Source organism: Archocentrus centrarchus, chromosome 2 (genome assembly GCF_007364275.1).
Source record: "Archocentrus centrarchus isolate MPI-CPG fArcCen1 chromosome 2, fArcCen1, whole genome shotgun sequence".
In the NCBI taxonomy this organism is placed as follows: Eukaryota; Metazoa; Chordata; class Actinopteri; order Cichliformes; family Cichlidae; genus Archocentrus; species Archocentrus centrarchus.
Window position 1 is genome coordinate 7267112 of NC_044347.1, and position 21380 is coordinate 7288491.

Consider the following 21380-nt stretch of genomic DNA (forward strand, 5'->3'; position numbering starts at 1 on the left):
GGGAAAGAGCAACCGTCACACATTGTCCTGGAGAGATATGATTGCCAACCCAAGGCCAGCTAGGGAACTGAATTCCTGATAATCCAGATGTTGTTTTGGAACAGGCTGCTTGTTTTTTCCAACAGCCTTCAGTCTTACTGGGGAACCCATTCAGTAATTCAATATTCCAAATTCGTTAGTTACCGTCCTCACTGTGCAGAACCGAACCTTATCTCCAGATCAAACCCCTCTCGCCTGCGAGCACGTTCTCAGCTGGGCTACTCACCTGCTTTACGGCTCAGGTCCAACAGGCTTTGAGTGTGAGTTTGTACGGCCCTGGACAGCCCATCCACCTGGGTCGGCAGCCTCTGCAGATGTCGAACTGCTGCCCAGATATTATTGATTTCCCGGTAAATCAGGTATCCTCCGAGCCCAAACAGAAAAGATACCGCTACCAAATAGCCGAATATGTAGACGTCTTCCACGTCTTCGACCTCGAGGGCTGAGAAGCACACAGGTCTCCACGAGCTCCAAGAATCGATGACGTATCCAACCGGATCTGTTCCACTCGGACACGCAGGCTCCCCTTTCCGCGATCTGATAGTGGAAAAAATTTCGATCAATGGTGGTGAAGGCCCAGTTTGCCAGATCCATGTTGCTCTCAATCTTATTCTTATTCGGACAGTGTGTAAGAGACGCTCTCACAGCAAGCGGCAAGCAGGAAAGATAGGGAGGGCAGGGAGAGAGAGATAGAATGCGACCGTCTCCGTCAAGAGCAGGAAGAAATCATCTGCTTCACTCTTCATCCAAACATCACTTCATGGACTTTGAGCTTGTGTTGGTCCCTGTGTGGATGAGAGCTAATTCTTCATGATTCCTTCACAGTATGGATCAGGAGAGCTCAGAGGTTCCCAGTGGTCAGTCTGCCCAGCAGCATCAAACACAGCTGGACTCCATATTTATGGTTTGTACATGTACAACAACTACTGTTACATCTGTTCTTTCAGTCATCTCCATGCTGCACTTTGTACACCAGTGGATTGCACTGCTCAACATTGTTACCAAAGATGTCACAGAGAAAATGTGCTTTTTCTTATGGATTTTGATCTCTGTCTATAGATGCTCCACAACCATTTTTATTTAACCATGTAGAGCAGCAACAGAGGAAATGCAGAGGAAGTGATCAGAACATTTTGTGTGGATGTCGTTATCTTGTTATTACTGAGCAAGTATCTCTATGCTGTCAGCAAAGCTGCAATAAGTGAACTGTGATATAGCGAGGGGTGACTGTAGTAGGAAAGTCAAATCCAAGGTCAGATTAGAGGTCAAAGGTCAAATAGAGATAATATAAGATTTGAAAGTTTTAGTGGTTTCTGGTTTCAATGAAGAAGTTTTGGTTTTAAAACAGACCTTGAAGCATATCATGGAAACTAGAACCAACCAACAACTAAGCATCATTTTAATCTCAGTGGCCTAAAATGAGTGAAGTTTGACTGCATTTATTTTAGAAACATCTTTGCTGTAGACCAGTAGATTCTCATTGTGATCTGATGTTTGGCTCTATGATTCAGTCTGATTGGGTCGTTCATATAGTATTCTGTTCCAGCTGCTGGAGGACAACATCATCACTTTTGTGAAGAACGAGCTGAAGAAGATGCAGAAGGTTCTGAGTCCAGATTACCCAGAATGCTTAGAGAGTCATGGGGAGGGTGACACGGCCTTGGAGGGTGAGGATAAAGAGCAGAAGAGAAGCAGAGAGGCTTTTGTGAAGATCACACTGCACTTCCTGAGGAGAATGAAGCAGGAGGAGCTGGCTGACCGTCTGCAGAGCAGTAAGAGGATTTCTCTGAAGATTTAAGCTGCTGCAAAAATAAAATATTTACTAAAGTCTCAACAGATGGACCAACATGTTGGCCTACTTAAAATATAATAATTAATTTAATATTTTATTAAATTAATTATTAAATTAATTAATTTAATATTTTATTGTTGCATTTTCAGAATACGTTGCTCCACTCTGTCAACAAGAACTTAAATCTGCTCTGAAGAAGAAGTTCCAGTGTGTGTTTGAGGGCATCGCTAAAGCAGGAAACCCAACCCTTCTGAATCAGATCTACACAGAGCTCTACATCACAGAGGGAGGGGCTGCAGAGGTCAATGATGAACATGAGGTCAGACAGATTGAAACAGCATCCAGGAAACCAGACAGACCAGAAACAACAATCAGACAAGAAGACATCTTTAAAGGCTCACCTGGAAGAGATGAACCAATCAGAACAGTGCTGACAAAGGGAGTGGCTGGCATTGGGAAAACAGTCTTAACACAGAAGTTCACTCTGGACTGGGCTGAAGACAAAGCCAACCAGGACATCCAGTTCATGTTTCCATTCACTTTCAGAGAGCTGAATGTGCTGAAAGAGAAAAAGTTCAGCTTGGTGGAACTTGTTCATCACTTCTTTACTGAAACCAAAGAAGCAGGAATCTGCAGCTTTGAAGACTTCCAGGTTGTGTTCATCTTTGATGGTCTGGATGAGTGTCGACTTCCTCTGGACTTCCACAACACTGAGATCCTGGCTGATGTTACAGAGTCCACCTCAGTGGATGTGCTGCTGACAAACCTCATCAGGGGGAACCTGCTTCCCTCTGCTCACCTCTGGATAACAACACGACCTGCAGCAGCCAATCAGATCCCTGCTCAGTGTATTGACATGGTGACAGAGGTCAGAGGGTTCGCTGACCCACAGAAGGAGGAGTACTTCAGGAAGAGATTCAGAGATGAGGAGCAGGCCAGCAGGATCATCTCCCACATCAAGACATCACGAAGCCTCCACATCATGTGCCACATCCCAGTCTTCTGCTGGATCACTGCTACAGTTCTGGAGGATGTGCTGAAAACCAGAAAGAGAGGAGAGCTGCCCAAGACCCTGACTGAGATGTACATCCACTTCCTGGTGGTTCAGACCAAAGTGAAGAAGGTCAAGTATGATGGAGGAGCTGAGACAGATCCACACTGGAGTCCAGAGAGCAGGAAGATGATTGAGTCTCTGGGAAAACTGGCTTTTGATCAGCTGCAGAAAGGAAACCTGATCTTCTATGAATCAGACCTGACAGAGTGTGGCATCGATATCAGAGCAGCCTCAGTGTACTCAGGAGTGTTCACACAGATCTTTAAAGAGGAGAGAGGGCTGTACCAGGACAAGGTGTTCTGCTTCATCCATCTGAGTGTTCAGGAGTTTCTGGCTGCTCTTCATGTCCATCTGACCTTCATCAACTCTGGAGTCAATCTGCTGGAAGAACAACAAACAACCTCCCAGACAGAGAAACACCTCTACCAGAGTGCTGTGAACAAGGCCTTACAGAGTCCAAATGGACACCTGGACTTGTTCCTCCGCTTCCTCCTGGGTCTTTCACTGCAGACCAATCAGACTCTCCTACGAGGTCTGCTGACACAGACAGGAAGTAGCTCACAGACCAATCAGGAAACAGTCCAGTACATCAAGAAGAAGCTCAATGAGAATCTGTCTGCAGAGAAAAGCATCAACCTGTTCCACTGTCTGAATGAACTGAATGATCGTTCTCTAGTGAAGGAGATCCAACAGTCCCTGAGTTCAGGAAGTCTGTCCACAGATAAACTGTCTCCTGCTCAGTGGTCAGCTCTGGTCTTCATCTTACTGTCATCAGAAGAAGATCTGGATGTGTTTGACCTGAAGAAATACTCTGCTTCAGAGGAGGCTCTGCTGAGGCTGCTGCCAGTGGTCAAAGCCTCCAACAAAGCTCTGTGAGTTATCATTAAAATTTAATAACTTAAATACACTTTAGAAACAGGAAATTACTTTCTTCATATGATCCATACAGTGGTGTGAAAACTTAATGATTTCTTAGTATATTGTTACTCTTCCATATTTTTAGATCAGCAACAAATTTTAATAATATAACCATTGTTAATATCAGACATATATTTTAAATAATTGATTTCATTTATTATTTTCACTTAATTGATTCAATCATTTAATAACTTGGGTAAATATAAAATGCAGGTATCGTCTAATATAAAAATTTCTTTCACATGAAACGTGTGACAATTGTACAACAAACTAAGCAACCAGTAAGGGGGCAAATCCATTTTTACAGCACTGTATTAAGGTTGGGCAATTTCCTAGTCCAGTTGTCCAGTTGCCCTCCCCCTGTGGCATTGCCGATGACTGAGAGCAGAAGATCCTGCCATCGTAGTATTGCTATCATAAAAAAAATATGTGTGACTTCCAGCATGAAGAATCATTTGCATGTTGACAATCACCACTTTGTGATTCAGCCTCTTAATTACTGAACATATGATGACTGTATATCAGCTGAACAGTGATAACAGTGGAGAAAACAAGTGAAGGAGATGAGATAAAGGAGCATCTCTGTGAATGCACAGTTACATTAAACTCTGATTTAAAAATAAATGAATAAAAATCAGACCAGCAGTCAGAAATATCTTCATATTTTCTCTTATTTGATTGTTATTGTGATGGATCACTGTCACTCAACACACACTGTCGGGTCGTGGTTGCGGTTCTCTTCCGCTGCCCCTCTTACCAGGCGGAAGTGAGACCAATGAAAACAAATGCACCTTGATAGTAATTCCACACTTTACAAAAACTCACTGGAGATGAGCAGGTTTCGTTTCCAGGATTTATTGAAGCACAAAGTTAAACAGAGTACAAGAAAGCATAAGCCCTCCCGGGAGTGAGCACCTTGGTGCCATTGCAAGGGTGGTAGGGGAAGAGCAGAAACGTAGTATAAGAAAGCAAAAAGCCCTCCCAGGAGTAAGTGCCTTGGAGCCGCTGCAAAGGGGAGAGAGGAAGAGCAAAAAGTGCGCTAAAAAGAGCTAGACGAAAAAGCTCTCTCCCAACTTGGCCTCTGCCTTTTATCACCTAAACTTACACCTCCCCCTGCTGTTATCAGGACAAGTGGACATAGAAGGATGCTCCCAATCCACTATGAGTTTGATCCTCATGCAATGGCTCCAAGACTGTTCTCCGGGCAAACAACTTTTCCCACGTGAAAATACCTCCCACTGGAGCTATCCATATTTTCACTAACTTGAAACACTTTTAGGGCGGTCTTATCTCAATACACAAGTTTACTCCCTTAAATTATTACAGTAGCTCAGTTGGGACTTCAACTCCCCTTTTCGGGACACACACTCCCCACTACTTGACCTTCACTCTGGCAATACTGTGTCAAAAGTGCACTGTGTACAAAGGTGAGCCTCTAAATATGAATGAGTGCAGTTCTACTAGTGGAAAAAACCCAAGGCCCTGGGCAGAGCAGACCTCAGTCCTTTCCACTCACCTAAAGCATGTTCCAGTGTGTAAGTGACAATATAAGTGACAAATAAGATATAATGTGACCATTATTTCAGATTAATATAGGTACTAATAAATGATATAGTAAAATACCAATATCAGATGATAAAAATATCCAACAACACACACACACACACACACACACACACACACACACACACACACACACACACACACACAGGCACACACACACACACACACACACACACAGGATTAGGTTTCATATTCATGTGACTTGTGTTAATGTTACTTCCCAATTATTATTGATATGAATTATATCAATAATAATTAACATTTGAACATATGAACCTGTGTGTTGAGCTTTTGCTTTCAAACAGACCTCATTAATCATCATTCATCATCATCAATCAGTCACTCATCTGCTCCAAAGAGGTACTTTTACTTTCTTACTTTGAGTACATTTCACAGCCTGTACTTTTACTTGAGTAAAAGTGAATAAGTACAGGCTACTCTGTTAAAGGTACTTTAACCTTTTCCAGAGTATTTTTTTAACACAAGTACTTTTTAAGAAAAGTATGTCAGTACTTTTGCAAATGCAACAAACTTTGCTGCATTGAAGAGAGTTCAGTGAGTTGTGGAGTATTAATTGTTACCTTATGTTAATATACATGAAACATATGATTGGACCTGTGAATCACAGTGTGAAAAATCAATATAAGCCATGTCTCCATACACTTTAACACTATTTCTGTCCAATATTATATTTCACTTAAGCCCTTACAAAGCTACAGTGGACAATTTATGTGTTCTGGGATGGAAGTTTGGTACGACTCACTTACAGTAAAGGCAAAATCGAGAATCGAGAGACTTGTAAAAATTGCCATGAAGATTGTTGGATATAAGGAGTATCGGTCTCTCCATGAAACAGTTGTTGTACAGCAGGCTTACCGGATTATTAAGGATTCTTCCCAAACCCTCTTTACAGAATACGAGCTGCTACCTTCAGGAAGACGTTACAGAGCTCGTAGCTGTAAAACAAACCACTACAAGCTCTCATTCCTCCCAACATCTATTGAACAAAGACTCAGCACTGTTTAAAAGGCCTCAAGCCAAACCAATATGAGTGTTAGAGATGAACTTCTATGAACTTTTTATGTAATTATTTATTTTATTTTAATTTTTCATATTATTACTTGATCCTTTTCTCTGTTTCTATTATGCAAATTGCAGCTGAGTAACACTGTTTCTACAAGACAAATTTCCTATTGCGGGACAATAAAGTTTATTTGATTGATTGATTGTTCTCCAATGATCTGTGATATCGGAAATTTTGGTATTGAACTGATACCAAGTAAACACAACACAACTTTTAAAGGAACCTTCTGTACTTTTATCATATAGAGCAGATGTCCAGCCATCAGTTTGTGCCCTGAAGCTCTGCTTACTTGTGTTATGCAGCAGGACAATGATCCAAAACACAGCAGCAAGTCCACCTCTGATTGGCTAAAACAAAGTCCAGCTGAGATGCTTTGGCCTTAAAACGGCTGTAATGGTGCCACTGTGTACGGCCTGCCGTCAGTCGCTGAGGACTGTGCTTGTGTTTATGTTCGTGTTGTTTTTAATCGCCATTCAAAATATCAACTCTCTACTGGTGTATGACCGCCAAACTCTCCTGGATCTAAGATCTTCTTTCAGGAACCAAGTGGAGCTTTATAATGATGGACAGCAAACTTTGCCTCCCTTTCTATCGGGAATACCTGCTTATCTTCGCCGCGCCCCGATGCCGCTTCCCAGGAAGAAACGCCACCGCCGCCGAGGAAAACGCAGCGGTAGGCTGGTGAAATTAAAGGTCCACCTAGCACATTTCCCTCGCAATCAGCTGGATAATAACATAAGGGTTCATTCATTTCCCTGTCGGATGGCGTTCGTGGATGCCTGGTCCATACCTGTTGTTGGCCCAGATTGGCTTGGCAAGCTTCGCCGCCTCTGTCATCCTCGCCCCCGGCAGTGCGGAGTTAATCCGGATAACTTACGGCCTCTCTGCCGGGCCCCCGGACCTGCCAATGTCTCGGCTCCACCAGCTGTTGTTAAATTTGGCCTGGTGAATGCTAGGTCGCTATCTAACAAAACTTATATCCTTAAGGGTTTCTTCATTTCCAGTGGATTAGATTTTTTTCTGCGTCATAAAGACGTGGGTGAATGTTGGTGAGTCTAGCGTTTTCTCTGAACTTTTGCCATTAGATTGTTGTTACTTCAACTCCCCGCGGACGTCAGGCTGAGGAGGAGGAACAGCTTCTATCTATAAGAATGTTCACAGATGTAAACAGCTTTCAGGACTATTCTCTTTGTCCAGCTTTGAGTTTCATCTGTTTGAACTTGGTCACTCCTGTCCTGTACTGTGCGCAGTAATCTATAGACCACCCAAATACAATAAGGATTTCTTAAATGAATTCTCTGAATTTCTGGCTGAAATTATGCCTAGATATGATAAAGTCCTTATTGTTGGGGATTTTAATATACATGTGTGGTGTCCTGGAAAACCATTGGCCAAGGACTTTCAAAGCCTTATTGACTCTTTTAATTTTATGCAGTGTGTGGCTGGACCCATACAAGAACATGGACACACTTTAGACCTCGTCTTATCTTTTGGATTGACTGTTTCTAATGTGAGGATTTGTGATGCAGTGTTTTCAGATCACATGCCGGTGTTGTTTTACATTTCCCTGCATGGAAATACTCTCAAACCTCGTACTCCTGCTCAGCTAGCTCGCATGTTCAACCCTTCTACTGTTGATCGTTTTTCAGCTGTCTTTAATCAGAACTATGTTATTCCTGAAGCTGGGTGTCATGATACGGATGCACTCAGTTCTTGGTTTCTTTCCACTTGTCAGTCGGTACTAGATGCTGTGGCTCCATTAAAGCCTAGGCAGCCAAAACCTAAGTCTGAGCCTTGGTTGGATGAAACAACTCGCGCTATTAGGCGCAAGTGTAGAAAAGCTGAATGAAAGTGGAAGAAAGATAAGCTCCAGGTTTCATTTCAAATCTTAAAGGACTGCTGGTATCGCTATCAGGCAGCCGTGAGAGATGCTAGAAGGAAATACTTGTCAAACATCATTAGATCAAACTGCAATAAGCCTCATATATTGTTTAAAACTGTAGATGCTGTTCTTGATGTCCCACAGAGTATCTGCATTGAACCTTCATCTGAGACATGTGAAAACTTTCTAAATTTCTTTGTGAACAAGGTGGCTAATGTGAGAGCTCAGATATCGTCCTGTGCTGTCGACCCATCATTCACTGCTCCCTGCTCTGCTGTTTTCTATCAGTTTGAGCCTGTGACTTTACCTCTTTTGTATGAGGTTGGTGGTCATATGAAGCCCTCTGGGTCCTTTACAGATGTAGTCCCTCCACTATTATTTAAAGAGGTGATTACCACTTTAGGGCCATCTGTTCTTGCTGTTATTAACAGCAGTTTGTCCTCAGGTGTTATTCCAAAAGATTGGAAGCATGCAACAGTGCAACCTCTGATTAAAAAGGCTGGCTTGGATCCTACTGTGCTTTCAAACTTTAGACCAATTTCCAAGCTGCCTTTTCTTTCAAAAATCTTGGAAAAAATTGTCTATATACAGTTAAGAGATTTTAGAGTCAAATAACATTTTTGAGGTTTTTCAGTCTGGTTTTAAGCCCTTCTATAGCACAGAATCTGTACTGTTAAAGGTTTTTAATGACATTCTTTTATCTTCAGACTCTGGGGATTATGTTATCCTGGTTTTACTGGATTTAACAGCGGCCTTTGATACAGTGGATCACAGTATTTTACTCTCTTGTTTAGAGTATTGTGCAGGCATTCATGGCACTGCCCTGAGTTGGTTGAGGTCCTACCTGGCTGAGAGAGCATTCTGTGTCAGTCTTGACAGTTTTAAGTCTTCATGTTCTCCTCTGCTGTGTGGGATACCCCAGGGCTCCATCCTTGGACCACTGCTATTCTCATTGTACTTCTTCCCTTGGGTTCTATTTTTAGAAAGCACAAATGTGCTTTCCATTTTTATGCTGATGACAGTCAGGTGTATGTCCCCTTAAAACAAAAAGACTCTTACTCTGTAGAATCTTTGACTAAGTGCCTTGATGAAGTTAAAACCTGGATGGCACTAACCGTTTTAATTTTAACGACAAGAAGACAGAGGTTTTGGTTGTCAGCCCTGGTACTACTGTTGGGTCCTCTCCTGTGGATCTAGGGCCTCTAACACAATACGCAAAACCTACTGTTTCTAACCTGGGTGTCAGAATGGACAGTGTTTTTAACCTAGATAAGCAGATTAGTGCAGTGGTGAAGTCCAGCTTTTTTAAACTCAGACAATTAGCCAAGGTCAAACAGATCCTCTCAAAACAGGACTTTGAAATTGTAATTCATGCTCTTATTACATCACAACTGGATTACTGTAACTCTCTTTATTATGGGGTTTCCCAGTCATCCCTGTTCCGTCTTCAACCGGCTTTTAACTGGTACACGGAAGAGAGAGATCATATTTCTCCTGTTTTGGCCTCACTGCACTGGCTCCCTGTTCATTTTAGAGTGCATTTGAAAATTCTTTTATTTGCTTTTAAGTCATTAAATGGTCTTGCCCCCCCCCTACCTCTCTGAGCTCCTACATGTGCACTCGCCCACCCGGTCGCTCAGGTCCGCTGATCAGCTGCTCCTGGATGTGCCAAGGACACAACGAAAGCTCAGAGGGGACAGAGCTTTTGTCGTGGCAGCACCTAGGCTGTGGAATTCACCCCCACTCCATATTAGACAGACTTCTTCACTGTCCGTTTTTAAGTCACTTCTTAAAACCCACCTTTTTTCGTTGGCAACTGCTTGAGAGTTGACTTTTATTATTAATATTTTATTTTATTTTATGATTATTATTATTGACTTTTACTCATTTGATTTATTTTTCAGTTTTAATTGTGTTTGTTTTTACTGTTTTCATATTTTATTGTGTTTTAATGTTAAGCACTTTGGTCAGCACTTGCTAAAGTGCTGACCAAAGTGCTATATAAATAAAGTTGGCTTGGCTTAAACAGGCCGTTCATGCTGGAAAACCCTCCAATGTGGCTGAATTGGACCAAAATTCCTCCACAGTGATGTGAGAGACTCGTCAGAAATCACAAACATGTGATTGCTGCCAAGGGTGACACAACCAGTTATTTGTCAGGGTTGCTGCTGAGGCCGGCAAGGCAGAGGACCCCAATGCAGGACTCGAAGGCCAGAGCTAAATTTATACTCCAGCTTTATTAACAGGAACACAGAATGTAACAGAGCTGGTCAGGAGCCAGCAGTACATAACTCAAAAAAACAGTCAAACTTGGCTTGATTAGATATAAACATGAACTTGAGGCATAAAGACACACAGCAGGGAAACAAATGACAATGCAACAAGGAACAAAGGGAAACTCAGACAATATATCCACAGAGGGACAATCAGGGAACAGGTAACAGGTGAGGAGCACAGCTGAACATAATTACAGAGATGAGACGAAGACATGAGAAACAAACAGACACAGGAACACCGACAGAACAGGAGGACATGGAAACACAGGAGGAGTGGGAATCACAACATAACTAAACAATAATCAAGAACAAATCTCAAATAACTAAAGTAAGATCTAAAAATGCAAACTGCAAACCCATCATAAAACTAGAGCAACAACAAACTAAGAAACACAACGAGGGAAATGAAACACTTCAATTACAAAAACACAAAACCCTGGACAAACAGACCAGGACTGTGACATCATTAGTTTTAGGGGGCAGTTACTTTTTCACACAGGGACAGGTAGGTTTGGATAGTTTTAATTAATGAATGAAATCATCATTTAAAAACTGCATTTTGTATTTACTCAGGTTATCTTTGTCTAATATTAAAACTAGTTTGATCTGAAACATGTAAGTGTGACAAATATAAAAAATCATTAAATCAGGAAGGGGCCAAATACTTTTTCACAGCACTGTAAGCAGTAAGAATGATTGTGACCAATAACACTTTGAAAATGAACCAATGCTGAACATTTGGGATGAGTCATGACTCGTGTGGATCGGCCAATTAGCCCAATACAGGAAGTCTGCAGCAGCTCTGTGTTTAAAGGCTCAGAGTTTCTGATGCTGTGAGTATTACTGGAGCTGCTGGTGAAGAGACTCGCTCTGACTGCCTAACATCCAGGTGCTGACTCACTATCCTCTGATGATGTCACCAACTAACAACCCTTATAGTTCAGTGTGATCACAGCCACACCGTTAATGTCAGCTCTCCTCTACGATCCTCACTCTTGGTAAAATGGCAGGTTATTACTTTAGTGGGCAGAAAAACAGCTCCCAGGGATCCGTTACCTTTAAGGGAGAGAACAACCTGTAAGAACCACTAAAAGATGGAACACTCATACACAAGTTTGACCTTTACTGTTATAGAAAGAGTTAAAAAGGGAACGTCCACAATTTTGAAATGCAGATAGAATATTTGATTTAAGCAGTTTAGCAAAAGCTCTATCAAATAATAAGAATCACAGAATCAAATCAGCTGAACTTTATCTTAAACAAACTGATCTACTCTGTGCTGATGCTGGTTTCTGATACTGGTGATACTGGTGATACTGTCAAGATGAAAGTGTCAATTCATTTCGTCATCGTTTTTATCCTTTTAGGTAGTTTTAATTTAGTTATCGTCTCGTCGTCATGAAAAAAAGGGTCATTGACGAAACCTATGACAAAAATATTTCGTCAACAATATTAACACTAATACACACACACACACACACACACACACACATGCCCATGCAAACATGAATATTTACACATTTCTCATCCTATTGGCACATTCAGCACTTTCCTGTATCACACAGCCTGCCTAAACAGGTCAGTACAGCTCATCTTCCTAACTTCATACTTTCTCATTCATTACACTGATTATAATTATATATGATCATAATTGTTACTATTAACATTAGCAGAATCACATATGTATTCAATTCAATTCAATTTTATTTATATAGCACCAAATCAAAACAAACAGTTGCCTCAAGGTGCTTTGTATTGTGGGTAAAGACCCTACAATAATACAGAGAAAACCCAACAGTCAAAACGACCCCTTATGAGCAGCACTTGGTGACAGTGGGAAGGAAAAACTCCCTTTTTTTAGAAACCTCCAGCAGAACAGGGCTCAGGGAGGGGCAGTCATCTGCTGAGGGGGGAGAGAAAAGACATGCTGTGGAAGAGAGCCAGAGATTAATAACAATTATTGATTAAATACAGAGTGGAGTATAAACAAAGTAAATAAGGTGAATGAAAAGAAACAGTGCATTATGTGAACCCCCCAGCAGACTAGGCCTATAGCAGCATAACTAAGGGAGGGTTCAGGGTCACCTGATCCAGCCCTAACTATAAGCTTTATCATAAAGGAAAGTTTTAAGCCTAATCTTAAAAATAGAGAGGGTGTCTGTCTCCTGAATCCAAGCTGGAAGCTGGTTCCACAGAAGAGGCGCCTGAAAGCTGAAGGCTCTGCCTCCCATTCTACTCTTAAGTATCCGAGGAACCACAAGTAAGCCAGCAGTCTGAGAGCGAAGTGCTCTGTTGGGGTGATATGGTACTATGAGGTCTTTGAGATAATATATGTATATATTATGAATAACATACTTTAATCACTAACATGAGCTACCTGGATATTCTTTTCCTCTCTGAAAGGCCTCTGTCTCTGTGCTGAGGGTCTGGATCTGTCTGAGGGATTTCCCTCTGCCTCTTTCTTGTTTGTATTAATTTGTGGTGTTGCCACAGTAAATACATACAGTCATACATACAGCAGATGAAGCCGGGATTAATAGAGCACACAGAACTTCAAATAAAAGGGGTTCTTTATTCTCAAAAAGGATGATTTTCTCTGGAGTGAAAAATAAAAGAAAACAGTTCAAGCGATGGAGCAAAGTTAGTCTCTTATACCGCGAATGGTCGTATAATACTAGTATAGAGCTCCTAAGAATCAACTGCTCCAACAGAATGGCGCATAAATCGCACTGTTAGCACTCAACGGAGTTGTTGCAACACAGTTAAAACACTCAAAAACGGTACATAACAAACGGCGGTGGCACTTCTAAAAGAAGGCAAACAGAAAACCATGACGTCAGCAACATCATTTCAAATTTGTACACCAAAAAGATACAGTGCAGACATTAATTACCAAAGATCTGGATTCTTCACTCATGTGGCCATAAAGTCGTCTTCTTCAACCAGTCTTGGCGCAAAACAAAATGTCCTCCTCTTCTGTTTTCCTCAGTTACCACGCCAGGGTACGTAACTAGGAGGTTTTTACTTCCCGTACTTTTAGACCTCTGTGTTACAATAGCACCACTTACTGACAAAAGCCAGAATTACAACCAGTACATGAAACAAAAGCAAAACGGGGTTTACAAACATTTTTTACAGGTACCCATTTTTCACCTGGTTACATTCTCCCCTGCTTAACCGTCAACGTCCTCGGTGACGAAGTAACTGCTTTTAACTTCTTTTAAAGCTTCTCTAAAAAAAACAGAACCTAAGCTGGCAATAATCTGTGAAATCATTGATGAGCTTAGTTCTGGTTTCAACACTGACCTGGGCTCATGATGCGGGTTTGTGTGTTTCCCTGCATTCACCCTTTTACTCCTGTGGGGAGCAGGTATGGGAGCTTGTCTAACACAAGGAGGAGACACTCGTACCTCACACGGTTGGTCGGTAGTGCATAGTTCAGTGTCAACATGGTCAGTCTCTACCTGTTCAATCACAGGAGGTTCACCTTCTGAAATCAGCTGAGAGTCCGCTTTCTTTTGAACACTCTCACCAACAGAACAGAGTTCTACATCTGCACACGGGGTCAGGTTAAAAGAAACCTCTTCAATGATTATATCCCCCTCATACTCATCACATGAGTCAGTGGTTGGTTCTGCAGTCTCCGTCTGGTTGGTCACAGTCTTTTCAATGTGTCTCTGCATCGAATCTGGAGGATTAACACATGACCTAAGGTCAGCCCTATTTACTCTTTTAATAGGTCCTCCCTCTACGGGTTGTACTGTGCAAGTCGTACCTACTATGTCTATAAGTTGGTAAACAACTGGACTCCATGCATCCTGAATTTTGTTACGACCAGCTGGTCTGTGTCTCAGGTAAACATACTCTCCAACTTCAACTGAAGGACAGTATACTCTGTGATCATGCTGAGCAATGCGTTTTGCTGCTTTCTGCTCTGCATATTCTTTTGCTTTTGCTGGTGCCTCTTGGAGTCTTTGCTGGTGCACAGCAAGCCAATCCAGATTTTTATCCTTGTGCCTGTCATTTGGGAGCAATGCATCGACAGGAAGATGTGGATCTACCCCATAGAGCAAGAAATAAGGGGAATATCCTGTAGTCGCATGTGGAGTAACATTATACGCATAAATCATGTTCAGGCCAACGTTTCTTTTTGTCAGGTGGAAGTGTGCGCAACAGTTCATGCAGAGTGCGGTTGAAACGCTCACACTGTGCATTTCCTGTCGGATGATGGGGCATTGTACGTGTTTTTTTCACACCATACATTTTACAAAGTTCAGCGATAACATCTGATTTGAAGTTACGGCCCTGATCTGTATGGAGACGTTCAGGTACGCCGTACTTCATAAACCACTTCTTTAAGAGGACTTTGGCTGTGGTCTCTGCTTTTTGGTCACGTGTGGGAAACGCCTGAGTAAACTTGGTAAACACATCAGTTACTACTAAAATGTTCTCACGACCGTAGGAAACTGGTTCAAAGAGAGTAAAATCTACTGCCACAACTTCTAAAGGTTGTGTTGCCAAAAATGATTTCATTGGAGGGTGAATCTTTGGATTGGGCATTTTTGTGAGAACACAACAGTGACAATTTTTGACCCAGTGTTCCACATCTTTGTACATCCCTACCCAGAATGCTCTCTGCCTCAACAACTGTAATGTCCTCTCTATCCCCTGATGTCTCATAGAGTCATGGACACTCTTCATAACAGCAGTTTGTAAACAACCTGGAACAAGCAACTGAAAGCACTCCCCAAAATGATCATCATTCACCACTCGATACACCAGTCCTTCACGCATCTTAATGTGTTTCCATTGTTTCAACAACGACTTGACTGTGACAGGAAGGTTCTTCCTTTCTTGTGAACTTGGTGGGCTATCTTGATCCAAAAACTGTTTCAGAACACTAATCGCTGGGTCTTGACATTGAAATGTTTGCAGCTCTTCCTTGGAATAGCTTGGAAGAGTTGGTGTAGCCTCTTTAGCATGTGACTCACACTTTCCATTTTCCACAGCCCTGATCTGGCTCAGCTGACAGCCGTCTACTTGCATATGCAATGACCCGTTTTTTGTCACCTTGCTGCTGATACAAGACAGCTCCTAAACCCTGACCACTAGCGTCAGTCTCCAAAATGAAGGGACAAGTGAAATCTGCATAACCGAGAACAGGTGCAGTTACAAGCTTTTCTTTCAATGTATCAAAAGTGATCTGACTGTTGGTATCCCACAATGCATTTAGTTTTTGACCAGCTTTGGCTGTACTGGCAGCTCCTTGACATTGATTCACAAGGTCATGCAGGGGGGCTGCGACCTTTGAAAAGCCCTCAACATACCTTCTGTAGTAGCTACATAGGCCTAGGAATGATTGGAGCTCCTTAACAGTGCCAGGCACCAGCCACTCCTTGACTGCTGCTAGGGATCAGTTGCAATACCCTCGGCAGAAATCTGGTGTCCAAGGAATTTTACTTCCTTCTGCAAAAAGTGACATTTTTCCCACTTCACCTTCAATCCTGTGTCTCTCAAACGTCTAAGAACTATGTCCAGCCGTTCCAAATGGGACTCAAAGCTTGTTGAGTACACCAAAATGTCATCAAGATAGACTAACATGATGTCAAATATCAAATCGCTCATAGTCGCTTGCATCAACCTTTGAAATGTTGCAGGCCCATTACAGACCCCCATGGGCATGCGCACATACTCAAACAGCCCAAAAGGTGTGGTGAAAGCAGTCGTATGTCTGTCTCGATCATCCATAGCCACTTGGTGATACCCACTGGCGAGGTCAACTGTGGAGAAGTATTTGGCACCTTTTAAGGCGTCAAAACTCTCATCGATACGAGGCAATGGGAATGCATCTTTCTTGGTTTTGAGATTCAGTTTTCGATAGTCGACACATAAGTGTATACTGCCGTCACTTTTGCGGACTACCACAACTGGCGAGGCATAAGCGCTTTCACTTTCCTGTATGATTCCTTTCTTCAAAAGTTTAGAGATATGTTCTTGTACTTCCTGGTATTGGTTAGGAGGTATACGTCGATATGGTTGTGTGACAGGTATGTCATCAACCAGCTTGATCTCATGTTTCACCTTATCTGTGTGACCCAGATTTTCATCACCATCTGCAAAAACATTAAGGTAACAGGAAAGCAATGCACAGAGAGCGACACACTCTTCCTCAGTGCCTCCCATGTCAAGTTTTTCCAAAATGGTTTGCATCTTACTGTCAGTTTGTTCTGTGTTGGAATCAACTGAAACCTGTTCAACATCAGCAGAGATGCGCTGAAACTTAACTTGGCATGTCTGCTCACTCTCAACAGGATCAACCTCTGAGATCACGCCTAGCCGTGTTCTGGGGCCCAACCACACGTCCTCAGCGGAAAAATTAACAACCTGGAGAGGAAGAACATGGCTGGTGCTCATGACAAGTGTTGGGATAACTGCTATACCGGGTGGTAGTGGAGTGGTCACTGGTTAAATGATCAACTGAGAGGCTGTATCTGAGGTTTTAGTGTGACCTTTTACAAATACAGTGGACACAGAGGATGCAGGGATACGTACTTTGTTTCTGCCTGCAACCCAAGCTGTCACTTTTCTCTCAATGCAACAGACCTGTATCTGTTGGAAAGCTGTCCTCCACCCAGAGTCTAAGGATCCACCCAAAGTGTTGTCAAACTCTGCTGTCACCAGCTGTCTGCATCTGTGAATGACAGTCATACTAATTATGCATTCTTCGGAAACAATCGGATTCACTGAAGGTTTCAGAACCAAGAAACCACAGTTTGGGATCTTCAAACTCATCGTCTCGACTTCCAGTTCAATATATCCCTGGTAAGGGATGTCAAGTCCATTCGCAGCAGTTATTTTAAGCCAACTATTAGTAGCTAGCATACTCTCATCATCACCAATATATTTTCTGAAAAACTCATCTGTTACAGTACTGACTTGGCTGCCAGTGTCCAGTAAACAATCAGCTGATCTGCCACTGAGTTTTAGATCGACCACTGGACATTTTCCAATAGCACGCTCAAGAATTTGTTCACGTGTGATCTCCAGTTTAGGTGACTCTATGACATGACCCTGCATTACCCGACTCACTGCAACCAGGGTCTCTCATTTCTTGACTGCCTGGAAACAGAGGAATCATCAGAGATTTTGTGTTTTTTCTGGGGGCATTGTTTGGCAACATGACCAGCAGTTTGGCATTTAAAGCATATCGGCTTACCGTCAGAGGTAAATCTTGGACCAGTTTTGGTCTTATTTGGTGTCTGGCTGCTAGGGTTTTTGCTCTGAGTAGTCAACTCTTTCACAGCTTTAGTGAGTTCAGTTATCACTTTTCCTTGCTCAGCAAGCACTTTTAGAACGTCATCTATGGGAGCTGACTTCTCATTAGGTTTAGTCCCATCAGTGACTTGGTCTTTTTCTTTGGGAGTTTCCATCACATTCTCTAGATACCTTTGATTTCCTGTCTCTTTAGCTGCACAGCACTGTGCTTCAGCTGTAACATCACTGCACGTCTTCCCTTTACTCCTAAACACTTTTGTGCTAGAGGCTTGCTCTTCTAAGGACCACAAGTAAGCTTCCTCATGCACCTCTTTAAAAGAAGATGCAGGTTTTCCTCTTACATACTTTCGCAGTTCTCGTCTTAATGACAGGTCTATGACACCCTCAATGAACTGATCTCTCAACACTGTTGTCTCATTACCCACGGAATTAGGATGATGTTCCCATACAAAACTAAAGGCCTGAGATAATGAATGTGAAAAGTCACGTATGTCTTCCCCTTCTTTTTGTTTACAGTGTAAAAGTTTTGTAAAAGTATGGAGACACTGCATTTATCTCCAAAGGCGTCTTTCAGGTAAACAAACAGGTCTTTTACAACATCACCGTCGGTTTTGCGTAAGCGCACCTCATCCAGAGCTGAGCCTCTTAACAGTGACAGCACAAAATCAAACTGTTCAGGGGCAGACTGGTTTCTAGCAGAAATGACCCTTTCTACTTCCTCAATAAACTCATCCACACTCCTCCCATCTTTGTCAATGTCACCACTAAATGGTGAAATGTGCCTTTCTCTGGGTACATAGACATAAGATCTGGTTGGCTCAGTATTTAGTGATGATATGAGGGCCATGACTTCTTCTTGTTTTCTAGCTAACTCACTTAGTTGTTGTAACACCCCAGCTTGTTCAATGTCATCATTTTGATCATTATCCTGTCCATCACCCTGTTCCTGTTCATTATTACTTAATGCTAACTGTTGGTCATCTATCTCAACATTTTCGTTGTGGTCAGACATGTTCTGGTTATTACTCAGTTCACTTAAGAGTCAATAGAAATTTGCTAAGGAAAGGATAAATTGGCTTAATTCCTGAGTCCACCGGATGCTCCTGGGCTGCTCCAAGATCGCTGCTGGGCGATGCTCTCTCTCCCGTCTGGGATGCACTCTGGTCTGACGATCACCTCGGCTGAAATCCCTCACAGCCACGCCAGAACAGACTCACGAGCACCGTCCTCTGGTCTCGAAACAGATGCCGCGACACAGACTCTCCACCCAGGTCCAATCTGATTTAGGCCACTTCTTCGCCACCGCCGGATAAAAAAACACCAGTGCTGTGCGCTATAAACGTACACTCACAGAGAAAAAAGAGAGACCCCACTCCTGGTACCAATATTTGAAGCCGGGATTAATAGAGCACACAGAACTTCAAATAAAAGGGGTTCTTTATTCTCAAAAAGGATGATTTTCTCTGGAGTGAAAAATAAAAGAAAACAGTTCAAGCAATGGAGCAAAATTAGTCTCTTATACCATGAATGGTCGTATAATACTAGTATAGAGCTCCTAAGAATCAACTGCTCCAACAGAATGGCGCATAAATCACACTGTTAGCACTCAACAGAGTTGTTGCAACGCAGTTAAAACACTCAAAAACAGTACATAACAAACGGCGGTGGCACTTCTAAAAGAAGACAAACAGAAAACCATGACGTCAGCAACATCATTTCAGCTTTGTACACCAAAAAGATACAGTTCAGACATTAATTACCAAAGATCTGGATTCTTCACTCATGTGGCCATAAAGTCATCTTCTTCAACCAGTCTTGGCTCAAAACAAAATGTACTCCTCTTCTGTTTTCCTCAGTTACCACGCCAGGGTACGTAACTAGGAGGTTTTTTCCAACTTTCCGTACTTTTAGACCTCTGTGTTACAATAGCACCACTTACTGACAAAAGCCAGAATTACAACCAGTACATGAAACAAAAGCAAAATGGTGTTTACAAACATTTTTTACAGGTACCCATTTTTCACCTGGTTACGCAGATTTCAGTCTTTCATGTACAGCTGTAAAATATCTCCACAGGATGCTCCTTTTCACTTACTGCAGCCTACATGTGTATGCTCAGTGCTGCTGAGTCATGTGATGACACAGCAACAAATCACAGAAGAGCAGGAGATGAGGGGGAGGAGCAAAGTGTGCGAGGAATGGTGTTTGTGTAGATATTGAATTTTTGATGAAACAGGAGCAATGGAGTATTGAATGTAGTATCAATTCTATCATTCCAGTATTGATCTGATACCAATACCATCATTGATATCAACTATCACTTTAGGATTGATAAACCCACTAGTGGAGCTCCAATTAAATTAAAATATAAATCAATGTTACTTAAGAAGACTAATCCTTTGCTAATTGTTTTCTTATTATTGTCTTTTCAGACTGAGTCTCTGTAACCTCTCAGAGAGAAGCTGTGAAACTCTGTCCTCAGTTCTCAGCTCCCAGTCCTCTAGTCTGAGAGAGCTGGACCTGAGTAACAATAACCTGCAGGACTCAGGAGTGAAAGCTTTATCTTCTGGACTGGAGAATCCACATTGTAAACTGGAAACACTCAGGTCAGCATTCTTCAAATGTTCAACAGATGACTAAAATCTGGTTTCCATTAGTGTCTAACTGATGCAGGACTGTGTCTGCTGGGATTTGTCAAACTATCTAAACTGTGGTTAAGTTTTATTTTCTCTGCTCAAAGAATTTTTCTTTTTTGAGTTTCTTTATTTTAAAGATTTCTTTAAATCAGCTCCTGAGCCTTGAATCTGGACTGAAATGCTTTCAGAGGTTTTCTAAACTGGCTGATGGATCTGATCAAAAAGCAAAAACATACTAAAAGTGTTGATGTTGGTCATCATGGTGAAATCCTGTTTTCTGCACAGTTTGTTCTTCTTCCTCTCTCTGTGTCTGATTCTTAATGAAGTCTTTCCTCATGTGCACCTTTAAATGATGTCAGCCTCACCAGCAGCACAGTTCAGTGGAGGATAATGTTTAGCTGCCACTTTGGTTCTGCAAAGATTTGATGGGTTGTGATCAAATTAGTTTCAGATGTTCATGTTGTCCTCACAATGAAATATAAGAACTTCAACAATCAGCAGACTTTTAATTTAGTGCCATCATCTGCTCAGACTTCTAGTTTGACCAAAACTTTCATTCAAACCAAAAAGCAGCAAAACTAATGACACTCCCATCAGCCTCAGTCCTACTTTATGTAGATTTGATCATCATTTTGACTTCACTGATTTTATCACTTGTAGACTTTAACATTTAGACTGACTTGGTTATTTTGAACTCCTGTTTCAGTCATTTCATTTTAAACTGATTTGTTGCTGCAGTTTGTTGTCTGCATGCAGCTGCTCTGCTGTTCTCTAAGAGTATCTGTCATGTCTGCAGGCTGTCAGGCTGCCTGATCACAGAAGAAGGTTGTAAGTCTCTGGTCTCAGCTTTGAGCTCCAACC

The 21380-nt window shown here is 42.0% G+C and overlaps 1 protein-coding gene across 1 annotated transcript in view; it reads left to right on the plus strand.

The window, feature by feature from the left end:
- Positions 1 to 906: 906 nt before the first annotated feature.
- The window catches only part of LOC115798502 (uncharacterized), a 248798-nt gene continuing 228324 nt past the window's right edge, over positions 907 to 21380 (plus strand). Inside the window, exons 1-4 of the mRNA XM_030755366.1 lie at positions 907 to 943; positions 1586 to 1811; positions 1981 to 3757; positions 20316 to 20489. Of these exons, the coding sequence (XP_030611226.1) occupies positions 941 to 943; positions 1586 to 1811; positions 1981 to 3757; positions 20316 to 20489 (2180 nt within the window). The 5' untranslated portion in view covers positions 907 to 940. The remainder of the gene's footprint in view (positions 944 to 1585; positions 1812 to 1980; positions 3758 to 20315; positions 20490 to 21380) is intronic.